The 13,105-nt window shown below is 43.8% G+C and overlaps 1 protein-coding gene across 3 annotated transcripts in view; it reads right to left on the reverse strand.

Moving 5' to 3' along the window:
- Positions 1-13,105, reverse strand: part of rev3l (REV3 like, DNA directed polymerase zeta catalytic subunit) — an 84,364-nt gene that overhangs the window by 27,888 nt on the left and 43,371 nt on the right. For all 3 annotated transcript variants that reach the window (XM_074616084.1, XM_074616083.1, XM_074616082.1), the window contains exons 7-10: positions 10,619-10,723; positions 8,210-8,294; positions 1,753-1,895; positions 316-444 (exon numbers count right to left, since the gene is read on the reverse strand). In XM_074616084.1, the coding sequence (XP_074472185.1) occupies positions 316-444; positions 1,753-1,895; positions 8,210-8,294; positions 10,619-10,723 (462 nt within the window). The remainder of the gene's footprint in view (positions 1-315; positions 445-1,752; positions 1,896-8,209; positions 8,295-10,618; positions 10,724-13,105) is intronic.

A 13,105-nucleotide genomic window follows, 5' to 3' on the forward strand; every position in this document is an offset into this window, starting at 1 on the left:
TAAAAACCCATCGACTTCCAGACAAGGGAACTGGAAGTGCTACAATGCTAACTCCTTTCTGTGTTTTAGGACTCATTCCTGCACCACTTTATAGAATGAGACATTAGAGACAGAAACAAGGACAATCAGGACAGAAACAGTAAAAGACATTTGTTGGATTATGGAAAACAACTACAAAACACGGATTAACGAGCAGCAAATAAGCCTATTTATGATAATAGAGAGGGCTTCACATAAATGGAAGTTTTAAATAGATTTGTAAACACAGAAGGAAAAGACAGCGAGCAGACAGTGAGCTGTGTGTGGCTACCGTACCTAACAGGGGAGAGTGGTTGGATGTCTGGGAGAGCGGGAGGAAGGTCTGACTGTTCTCCAGGAGACTCAAGATGGCCTCCTCATCAACGACTGCCTCCTCTGGGACTTTATCACCGCTCCTCACAGAGTCTGGGCCGGGGGGGGACAAGAGCACTGTTAGCATCACTGGAGCATCACACTTTATACCTCAGGCAGATCCTGATTGAGATAATCTAAACAGAGAGGTCCATCAACACACACACACACACACCGACGCAGCAGCAACACCGTGGTTCAGCATGAGGTCAATGTGTGTGTGCCACTGCTGCTGTCCATGTGCCTGGAGGAGACTTGGAAGAGAGAGTGCCTGCAGATTCGGCTGAAGCTAATCACAAAGTGGGCTATGGCAGCAGCTACGGAGATGCTGTGAAGACGTGTGATTGGTCAGCTTGTGCTTTTCTCCTACATTATGTTGATAAGAAAGGCTCAGTAGTCTTCTCCTTTTTCAGAAACACAAGACCTATTTTGTGATGTAACAAGGGCTTCGATAATAACACGTTAACGCTAATTCGTTTGAACACCACTAATTTCTTTAACACATCAACGCAACTTGTGATTTTTAGGTTGAAGAAGGTGATGGAGGTTAAATAACGCTCCAAAGTTACGCAAAATTTTGGCGAGGAAAAACTGTCATGGCCATTTTCAAAGGGGTCCCTTGACCTCTGACCTCAAGATATTGAATGAAAATGGGTGCTATGGGTACGCACGAGTCTCCCCTTTACAGACATGCCCACTTTATGATAATCACATGCATGTTTGGCGCAAGTCATAGACAGCAGGTCAGCACACTGACAGCTGTTGTTTCCTGTTGGGCTCAAGTTTGTCATGTTATGATTTAAGCATATTGTTTTATGCTAAATGCAGTACCTGTGAGGGTTTCTGGACAATATTTGTTATTGTTTTGTGTTGTTAATTGATTTCCAATAATAAATATATACATACATTTGCATAAAGCAGCATGTTTGTCCACTCCCATGTTGATAAGAGTATTAAATACTTGACAAATCTCCCTTTAATGTACATTTTGAACAGATAAAAAAAATTTGTGATTAAATTGCGATCAATCAAAATGAAATATTTTAATGGATTGACAGCCCTAGATATAACGCAAAACAGAGTGACTAAACATACATAATGATTACTTCAGCTATTAATACGGTCTTATTCAGTAGTGAGAAAAGGCAAACCTTCAATGGTCTTATAAAGTGAATGAAAGGCTGTAAACAAAATGACTTATGTTATATGACTTAGTCCCCCTTTAGTTTTTGACAAAACAATCTCACCTCAAGGTCCGTTTAATACCAATCGTTACAATCAAAAGCTCCAGATACTCCGTTTCAGCATTTTACCAGTAGAAGTTTCACGCATCCCCAGTAGTAGTAGCTTGGTCTTCCTCACCTGGCTGCGAGAGCCTGTGCACCTCCACAGCGTTAGCGGGAGTACACGGCAGTCCCTCAGGGGTCAGGGGGTCAGAATGGAGAGTCATTTCAGCAAGAAGATCCTCTTGGTCCTCCCCGTCGCTGACAGACGAACCTTGTGTCCTGAGCACAGGAAGACAGACATTGAGTTAATTTCTGCATGATGATAACTCCTGCTATGATGACACATTTTAGGATTCTTTTTTTCTTCAATTTGAGCAAGTCCTAAAACTCAAGGACACCGGGAACAAACAGAAAACATAAACTTTGATTCATTGATGACTAGAATTACAGCCTTGTGGTTGTATGCCTCCGCCAAACAGTCAAGGCAAGTTGCAGTTTACATCCATGTCATCACTTCATCATTTTATCCTGTTAGACATTTGTGTAAAATAGTCAAAAATAGCATATGAACTCTTGAGTTATGGCCAAAAATGTGTTTTGTGAGGTCACAGTGACCTTGACCTTTGACCGTTGACCTTTAACCACCAACTTATCAGTTCTTCCTCGAGTCCAAGTGGACTTTTGTGCCAAATTTGAAGAAATTCCCTCCGGGCGTTCCTGAGATATCAGATTCACGAGAAGAGACGGCTGGACGGACGGTAACCCCGAAATGTAATGCCTCGCTGCCACGATTGTTGCCGGTGCGGAGGAATAAAATCTGATGATCGGCGGTTATGTGATTTGCCCACCGCAGCGTGATGTCGCGCTGTGTTTCTCCAAAAGTTTATTCTGTCTCTACATTTCCGCAACAGGCAGTAACTGAGCTAAGACAACCAGTATAAGTTAAGTATACTGAAAACAAGCACACAGATCAAATGCATGCAACACACGAGCATCAGCAATGCAGTCTGCTGGGCTGTTACCTGAATCACAGACCAGAGGACCTTCTGGTAGCCGGCCCCCATGCAGTCATGTTTTATTAGCATCTCTTTACTGTGGCTCTTAATCAGGGGAAGTGCTCTGTTTACTCTCTGTGTGTATCTGTACACAGAGGTGCTGTGTGTGTGTGTGTGTGTGTCTGCACATGTGTGGAGAGCGTCTCTTGTCTGCTAAGCGTGTGTGTGTGCAGCTAAGTGGTGTGTGTGTGTGTGTGTGCGTGTGTGTGTAGGAGAGGGAATATGAATGGAAAACGGGCAGGCAGCCAGCTCTGGCTTTGTATCCCTCCAGATCGCTCTCAGCTACAAGCTGCCTATCACGCTCCCTCACCATGCTGCCCCGCTGCATCGCCTAGCAACTCACCGCTTAGTGACTCTGAAATATTGAAATGGAGACGAGGCAGGCGGCCGCCGCTCACAAGTGGAACTAATTTCACAGGAACGGTCATAAAAAATAAAAAAAGACGAAAATGAGTTCCATTTTAGGTACTAGTCCTGAACTGATCCAAACCCTGTGTGGAAGAAGGTCTTTCACATCTGATTAAACAGCAGAGGCTTCAAGATTAGAGCCTTGAGCCAAAGAGGTTACAGGTTTGAATCCCACAATGAGCAGGAGAAACTGAATATGAAATGCCCTCAAAGCTACTGATTCAACCCCCCTGTTGCTCCAGTGACTGTAGCCATGCACGGTCAACGGGATAAATTCATGCTTATACCCTTTTTTCCACCAAAATTAGCAAATATATGCAGGTTTTTTTAAACACAGTAAATGGTTGATAGACTCTATTCCCATTGCCAGTAGAGAAGCAGTAGACGAGTATTCTGGTGTGTCATGTTCGACGTCGTGAACGAGCCGGAAATGTTACGGTGGTTAATTCTTTTTTATATATCGGTACTTATTCAGTCTCTCTTTCAAACTCTCAAACTAGAGTTGGTGATTGGAAGAGTGGAAGGACTAACCAAGATGGGTTTGATGAGTTTTATTATGTTTCTGTCGAGTTTAAAGTGTGCTTCGATGATCAGCGAGGTAAAATGACTGTGTTTTTCCAATGGAGTCTGGTAGCTTTGAGGAGAGCATATAACGACATCTAACACAGTGAATCAAGGGTTTATTTCAACCAAACCAGAGTTGGTGATTGTTGGAACAGTAGAAAGACTGAGAAATATGGTTTTGATGAGTTTTATTCCGTTTAGTGTGTTTCTATGATCAGTGAGGTAAAATTACTGTGTTTTTCCAATGGAGTCTGGTGGCTTTGAGGGGAGCATATAACGGCTGTTTCTTTTCACATCTAACTCGGTGAATTAAGGGTTTATTTGGACCAAACCAGAGTTGGTGATTGTTGGAACAGTGGAAAAACTAACAAAGACGGTTTTAATGAGTTTTATTTTGTTTCTGTGGAGTATGAATGAAGTGTGCTTTACAATGATCTGCGAGGTAAAGTTACTGTATTTGTCAATGGAGTCTGGTGGCTTTGAGGAGAGCATATTCATTTTATGTTTTGTACGTAAATACATTCTAATAATTGTCCAAGTCGCTGTTGATTTCATTTATTTCATATTCACTTCAACGCACCACACCAGAAAAGGGGCGAAAATTAGCGTGTCCACCCGGGTGTCATGTTTCCACCACTACTGATTGGAGCTGGAGCCAATAAATATGAATGACAATTTTAGCCTTTCCTACTGAAGACAAAAGCCAGATGTTAGTGGGGGTTTTTGTCCATTGCGAAAGGGAGTTTAGAAACACATAGTGATGAAACACACTGAGAACGCTGTGTGGACAGACGATGTCTGAGCCCAGCAGCAGGCCAGAGGAATAAAGTAAACACTCCTGTGGAATCCGTCCAGATAGAGACACAGACACTTCTCTGCATGGATGAGCTCAAGGCTTCTTGCTCTTACTGATTAATCCAACCTGTTAAATGACGTATGATTTTCAGAGGTGATGAATGATGAAATCGTGGCTGTAAACATATGAAATCTATGTATTTATCAGCTGACATCTCGCTGCTATTCCAGAGTTTGTGGTTGGGATGACAGCGGGAGGGATTCTACTGCAGTCTCATTGTCATTCAGAGAGTCGGTTCTACCGGGCCATATGAGGAAAGGCCTCCAGAGAGTCAGCGTGCACGTGCCACTGTCTGGCTGTCTCTTAATTAGTCTGCTAGCTAACGACTTTAGAGGCGACGAGGGAGCGAGCCTGGCGGGCGTCGGGAGATTACCGCAGCGATTAACACATTTCGCTATCAAGCCACGCCCCCCCGCGCTGCCTTTACTGGCTCTGCTTTGATGTGACAGTTTGAATGATGGACCAGGGGAGGGAGGAGGAGGAAAAAGAGAAAGGAAAGATACCCTTCTGCTGCATATCATTGCGCTGAGGTAACAGAAACCGCCTCCTTTTATTTATGAATATTTTGATTTTGACATGTTGTAATATCTGATGAAATGTTTCTGATGAATTAAAGGAGGAGCTATAGTAGGTATAATGTTGCATCTTGGGGTGGGAGCATATTTTCATTTGACTATTTACATTTAAATTACGGCAACTTATTTTTTTGTAATTTCCCATTTGTTGTCTCAATACAACACTGTCAAGTACATTTTATTTATATAGCACAATATCACAAATTTCCCTCAAGGGGCTTTAAAATCTGTACAGCATACGACACCATGGACGCTTAAACCCTCGATTCAGAGAAGGTAAAACTCCCCCAAAAGAAACTTTAACAGAGTCACTCACTGGAAATACTGAACACAGGTACATTTTATGGTCTAAAGCAGTGGTCCCCAACCTGGGGGAGGAGTCCCCTCAAGGGGGAGGTGGGAGGCAGGATAATCTGACGGTTCACGAGATGATTACAGTATAAACTAAGGCGGTCAAAGTTAACGCAAATTTGTTTTAAGGCCACTAATTTCTTTAACGCATTAATGCAATTTGAGATTTTTAGGTTGTAGCTGCTCAGTTTTAAAGCTAGAGTGAAGATACTGGTATCATATGAAACTAGAAAACCTAAAGAATCCATTGGTACCAACCACGTCATACTAGTCATATGAATAACGCTCCAAGCTTACGCAAAATTTTGGCGAGGATAAACTGGCATGGCCATTTTCAAAGGGGTCCCTTGACCTCTGACCTCCAGATATGTGAATGTAAATGGGTTCTATGGGTACCCACGAGTCTCCCCTTTACAGACATGCCCACTTTATGACAATCACATGCAGTTTGGGGCAAGTCATAGTCCCTGTTCGGACATGGTATTAACATGCGTCCTGAGTTGAGTGGACGGCTCTGAGTACAGGTGTGAATGCACTCGAGACGCATTGAGATCGGATCGCTCAGACCACATTCAGAGGTGGTCTGGGCCACATATGGCCACATTCTTTTAGCACTGTGTACACAAATGTGTCCTGGGAAACCCCCAGGAAGTGCCCCTTTTGTCGATCCCAACTTTCGTAGGGGCCAAACGGCGGTACTGCAACTTCCGTGTCCGTCATTGGGCCCAAAAATACTTTCTCCCATAGACTTACATTGGGAAAGAGACGTCTGTAACTCAGCGGATAACTTTTTTTTTAGGTGAATAAACTCCCCAGTACGAACACTCTAATAGTCCTTATTTAAAAAGTAACTAATAGCTGAATCCAGAGTTATTTCACTTCCTCCGTTCATGTGAGTGAGACCCAGACAGAGGCTGGAGCGCAAGTCGTGACGACGGCGTGACGTTGGGACCCCGTGACCGATTCATGTGACCGACTGGGCGCTACTCCAGACGGAAGTCGAGCCATTTAGGCTTCATGCGCTAATGAGCAACTCTCATAGGAATGACTGGGGCCCCGCCTCCAATGCTGCATCCAGTTCTCTTTATACACCCATGGTCCTGGGCCAGATTAAGGACCACCTACTCAACTGACGTCCCGCAAAGATCCGCGGGGTCTCACTGCGCTACTCAAGTGAATAGATAGGAAGACGCGAGCGCTTGTTTGCCTCGTAGCATGGAAACAGCTTCTGTGCTCTACTGTATCCTGTCGGTACAAATGTGTTTTATTAAAATATATCTTATGTATAGGCTACATATTTACAGACTATCAGACTAGGAACAGGAAGTGCATTAATATCATACTGTCGGAGATGTGTCAGTGTTTTTGTTCCGGTGTTTTGCACGGAGGTGACACCCGTCCGCTCGCTCTCATCCCCGGCTCTCTGAAGCTCTGTACCCCGCTGTTGTCTGGCAAAAGCAGCGGTGTCTGCGGCACAGAGGTCCCCAGGGACCGCCGGTACAATAACCTTTTATTTTGATGTTAATAAAATGTACCAGAATTCACAAATATGTAGGACATCACTACTGACATTCCTGTAATATTACGTTACAGCATCTGCTGTATTAGCCGTGTGTTTACTACGTGTTTATTTGCATATGGAGGAGGGAAGTGAGATTGGATCACAAGTGGCCACTGAAGACACATGTTGAGACACATTCTAATGCCAGGTGTGAACAGACGTACTTAAAGCTGTCCACTTGTGTTCGGATCGATTTACAGCCATACATTATCAGTACAGCCCAATCTTCAAAAAATATTGTTCCCCTCAAAAACATAATCCGTGCAGTAGAGGGTTAAGAGAATGAGAGTGATTAGAAATAGCACTAAAAATGTTTGAGGCCTGGACTGAAAACATGCAAGATAAAAAGGTGAAAAAAGAAATCTCCAGCAAAGCCTGCAGTGCCAAGTGAGACCTTGAGAATAGAGCAGCAACAATAGCGATGCATAATAGAGTAAGGGGAAGCCAGCAGACAGGAGGTGGCGAGCTGCGTGTGTGAGTATTAACAGAGAGACAGTCAGGCAGTGGGAGAGCTGAGAGCCGCCAGCCAGCTCTCTGGGAGTGTTTGTGTGTTCCATCACTCAAGCCGAAAGCCCACACCGCAGTACTTCCCCCTCTCTCTCCTCTGTTCCCGTCTGATATCAGGAGGTTAGTGAATAGAAGCCATCTGGATCTGATGCAGAGGAACGCACGGCCGCCCAGCCAACTGTACTTTTATTTATAACAGGAAATACTTTCTGCCTGTTACACCGTGGGAGCGGGAGGGAGGGGTGTGTAACCTCGTCGACATCATTTCATTCTCTCCTTCCCCCTTCTCTCTTCGCTCTCTCTCCACCCTCTTGCTACATCTGCTCTGACTTCACTTTCTCAATCCCTCCTTCCCATGTCACTCCCTCTCTCTCCCTCTCTGCCCTGAGAGGACAGAGACACTGACGTGAAGCGGAGAGGCACAGGGGAACTGAGGACACGTGACGGCTTCATTACACTTCAACACAAAGAATCAAAGACGAGAGAAACTTGTGATGAATGTGGTCTGACACTGTGGGAAGCATCTTGTGCTTATTTTCAAACACTGTGTCTCTCATCCAGCTTCCTCCCAGCGTCTCTGTCTTTCCTCAGTGACACTGGGACGACTGTCCAACAATGACTTTCAGATTGTATTTGTCCTGAAACATCTGGTGAGCCCCGTCCCGTCAATCCTGCCCCCAACACGTCACCGCCGACAACAGATCGGAGGAACTTACACGTCAAACTCGTTCTCCTTCAGGATCTCCTTGAGCCTCTTCATGAAGATTTTCTCGCTCTCCGTTGAAGTGACAAACCCATGATCTGGAAAACATCACACAAACTATTTCAACACTGCGTCCATCATTCCTGGAAACTGTTCAAATATTGCAGTTTTTTTTCCCCAGACCTCAAATTCTTCGCTACAATTGAAACACTGTGGTCAGTAATTGACGCTGAGTATGCCAGTAGTGGTTGCTGTCAGTGGAGTTATATCTCATAAGCACAACAATAAAATGAAACTGGGTGTAATTCTACATACCATTATTGAACAACAGATTATTTCCAAACTTGTGTGTGTGTGTGTGTGTGTGTGTGTGTGTGTGTGTGTGTGTGTGTGTGTGTGTGTGTGTGTGTGTGTGTGTGTGTGCGTGCGTGCGTGTCAGACACACACGGACAGTTCTGAGAATGACAAAACTCTGACTTGTGTGGGCAATGGAAAACTCAAACACATAACTGGCTAACAAGGAGCTAAACATGATGAAACAATACAGTTAGCTGCAGAAGAATTTGCATTGCCTCAGAACACTGTCAGAACTCAGAAAGACTGGTACAACTGAAATGAGACAAGCTCACTTTAGCTTTGCTTAAGCTTTCAACATTTCAGGTCTTATTTTCATAGTATTGGCCATTTTCTCATCTGAGAAAACAGCTCTACAAATACACCGATCAGCCTTAACATTATGACCACCTGCCTAATATTGAGTAGGTCCCCCTTTTGCTGCCAAAACAGCCCTGACCCGTCGAGGCATGGACATCCCCACAGATGCTCGATTGGATTGAGATCTGGAGAATTTGGAGGCCGAGTCGACACCTCGAACTCGTTGCCGTCCACATGATGGAAAAGAAAACGTGACTCATCAGACCGGTCTACCTTCTTCCATCGCTCCGTGGTCCAGTTCTGATGCTCACGTACCCATTGAATGCGCTTGTGGCGGTGGACACGGGTCAGCGTGGTCACCCTGACCAGTCTGCGGCTACGCTGGCCCATTTTTTCTGCTTCCAACACATAGTTCAAAATGTTCACTTGCTGTCTAGTGTATCCCCCCCACTGCCAGGTACCATTGTAACGAAATAATCCATGTTATTCACTTCACTTGTCAGTGGTCTTAATGTTATGGCTGATCGGTGTATGTTTTCCTCGAAAGTTAGTTGTGTAAAACCCGTCTGGTGTATTGTCTGTCTTTCTCCATCTGACTTCTTTTTAGAAATGTTGCCCCGTTCTCAGATCTCAGCGATTAACTTGGTGAGAACAATATTAGTACCTCACCAAGACTGAAGTTATAATAACCCAGAATTATTCCTCAAAGGATTAGTCTGGTGATATTCTATTGTTTTCTTATTGCCAACCAATATCGTGAATTTACCAAACCAACAGTGAATGTATCCACTAACGAGTAGTGTGTGTGTGTGTGTGTGTGTATATCACAGCCTGATATCTCTGCTTTCTCTGTACCATAGAGCTCCATTAAAAACACATCAGTGAGCCACACTGTTCCTTCACCACCATGAACACACACACTGTAGTTTATTTTGGCTCAGTCCCACATACACCGTCCTGCTGCCACAAACACTCACTAAAGCACCAAATGTGGGTTAATCCGCTGCTGAAAATAGTCCCTTAACTAATAGCTGCATTCCAGAGGACGTTTGGTTAAAACATTGTGAATTTCAATGGAAGATATCAAGCTCAACCTTATGGAGAGCATTTGGCTGGAAGACTGTTAGTAGATTTTTTATTACTCCTGCTCAGAAGACTCATCATTCAGGCTCTTCCAGCTGCTGGAGGAACTGTGGCTCCCAAGAAGCTAACCACTATCACCTGTTTTGGGCCTGTCCAAAAGTAAATTCTTTTTGGCGTAAGATTTATACAAAATGAGTTACTATATTTAGAACAAACATAGCTTTTAAGTGGGACAAACTCCTGTTTGGTCTTCAGCTTTCAACATCGTAGCTAAATCCTACAGTGACCAGCTGTTTGGGGTAATAATTTGGATATAAGTAAAAATGAAACTATATTTGTGACCCAAGATCCAACTTAAGGAAGTCAGGAAGTATTGAGAGACGGACTAACATTGTTGGTTTAAGTCTTACTCTTTTCATGGGATTTGTTGACAATAACAAAAATATAGAGTATCGCTCGCCTTATCCTGTAAATAAACAGCTACCTTGTAGGTTGGTGGCATATTTACAATCTGATGACATTTCTGTCAGCAGTGTTTGAAAGAAGTCCAGAACCAAATCAGCATAAAATGGACACAAAAAGCAAAGTAAAGGAGTTCCTTGTGCCTCATGTCATGTCTGACTGTGTTCATGTCTTTGATAGTAAAGTGTTGTGAACAGAGAGTTTCCAGTGTGGATGTGCTCACCTTGTGACTCGGGGGTTTCTATCTGGGAAGTCTGGTTCTTCTCTCTCCTCCTCTGCTTCTCGTCCTCCCAGATGGCCTGCAGGCCCGGGTTCCTGCCAATCTGATCTGGACACGGAGGACAGTCACAGCACAACGTGTCAGCTATCACACTCTGTAGCCGTCTATACGAGGAGTTTTTAAACCTCCAACAAAGACATGTTTTCAACTGTCAAATCCAACCCATACATACTGTAGTTATATTTTCAACAGTGCAGGTTTAATACACGGCTATAGAGCAGATGGAAAAGTATGAGTCAGAACACGAGCGGTGCCTGCCCTGGAGTGGCCTCTCTTCACTCCGTCTCCACTCCAACACAGATGCTTGTTGTGGTTTACGATTCTGTGACCAGGCTGATCTAGATCATAAGGACTCGCTGCACACTTACAGCCTCCATGGAAGTTAACGCACAAACGAACATCCAGCAGAACTGGCTCTGCCGGGAGAACCTAAGGGCCTCATCCTGACAAGGACATCTTTACTGATCTGCTCTTTTTAAAGCTGCACCAACAAACTCTGTACTCGTGTGGCTTTAAATGCCAGTGAGAATGTTTGACTTTAACGCCAAGAAACCAGCAGCACACTGCACCCTCGTGTTTACCAGCACAGCTGGTCCGTGATCGGCTTCGACTGAAGGGATTAAAAAAGGCAAAAAGATCCAAACTGTGTCTTAAAACTTTGTTTAAGAGCGTGGTTCAGATTGACACTGTGGACAAAGATGATTTTCCCCGTTTTAGTTTTAAAACTCCGGGGGTTGCGTTTTAGTCTGCACGGGCAGAAACAGAGACCTTTGAAAACGATGAAGCAGACGCCCACGTTCACTTGTTATCTATGCTTATTTTGTTCTGCATAACTATTGTGAAGTTCACAAGGAAACTGTAAATGATTAAAAAATAAATGCTGCTCTCCAGTATGACAGGGACTACCAGCCCCACAGCAGAGCTACGAGTGTGAGAACAGACAACAACGAAACCAAAGGGAAACGGGTGAGACGTGTGTTGACCAAATTTCTTGACCCATAATATAGTAAAACTTTGATTTGAAACTGTTCATTCTTAAAGTAAATTTGATTTGTGTGAGAGCGAGATAGATGGTCATGTGATATGCGTTTTCAAACGTGTTGGACGTATGGACGGAGTTTATTTCTGAAACGGTGCTAAAATGCTTGTGCGCATGGAGATTGTTTTAAAACAGAAACGTATTTGTGTGGATGTAGCCTAAAATAAAACAAATCCAGACGTATAAAACCTTTAAATATTGAAAACCGTAACAAAGAGGCCAAAGACAAAGTCACTTAATCCTGTGATTTAGGCACATTCTGCAGAGAGATGCATAACCAAATAGATGCAATAGCTGCACGTGTTCTGGGTGTGCATGGCTTTGTCAGATAATGCCATCTGCTTTATGGGTTTTGTTCAGTTCAGTGAAATATCCCTCCGCCCTGGATTTATCTCTTCCTCTCTCTCTGCTCCCCTGTGACAGGGGTGTTAGGTCAGCTCCACGGTGTTTGTGTTGAGGGCTGCTAATGGATTTGATGTGTGGAGATGGGTCAGAGGGAAGCGCTCTGAGCAGTTCTGTCAGTCACGTGCTGCATCTGAAGCACTGATGATTCAGCAGATGACCTTTCACCTATCCGTCACCTGTCTTATATGTTTTTGATCGGTACCTCAACTTCAATCAGCACATTACGAGTCTTGTTCCATCCTGCTAATCCTCACACTCATTTCCTCCAGCCTAGACTACTGTAATTCATTATTTACTTTCTTAACCGATGCAGCAGTCGCCCGTCTACAGTTGGTGCAGAACGCAGCAGCAAGACTCCTCACAAACACACTCGACGTAGCGAACACATCGCTCCAAGTCCTGCATACCAATTACACTGGCTTCCCATTTGTTACCACAATTCAATTTAAGATTCTATTGATTACATCCTCTTACATGGTCTGGCTCCGCTTTACATTTCAGAGGTCTTAACCCTTTAGTCTGCTCCGAGACCCCTCAGATCAGAAAATCAAATGCTGTTAAAAGATCCACGGTCCAGGCTTAAAATAAAGGGGGAACCATGCTTTTACCGTTTTAGCTCCAACACTGTGGAACAAACTCCCTCTCAGTGTCTCAAAGTTTAAAAAGCTTTTAAAAACACACCTGTACAGACTGGCATCTGTATAATATCCTTTATTATTACACGGCTGTGTTGAATACTCGATTCTGATTGGTCGATCACGGCATTCTGCGGTCTGAAATTTCTTTATAACGGACCGTTGCTATGGGCGCAGTTCTGATGTCAGACTCTGGCAGACCGTTTTTGTATCAAATTATTGTTTTCTTCAGTAAGTAGACTTGTAATAAGCGTTTCTTTCATAACAATGAGCGGCTTGCTGTACATTATCCCTTACTAATTTGTTGTTGTTCTTTTACATTTTGTTTTATCTCTCTGTGTTTGACCACTT

This window comes from Sebastes fasciatus, chromosome 18 (genome assembly GCF_043250625.1).
Source record: "Sebastes fasciatus isolate fSebFas1 chromosome 18, fSebFas1.pri, whole genome shotgun sequence".
Lineage (NCBI taxonomy): Eukaryota > Metazoa > Chordata > Actinopteri > Perciformes > Sebastidae > Sebastes > Sebastes fasciatus.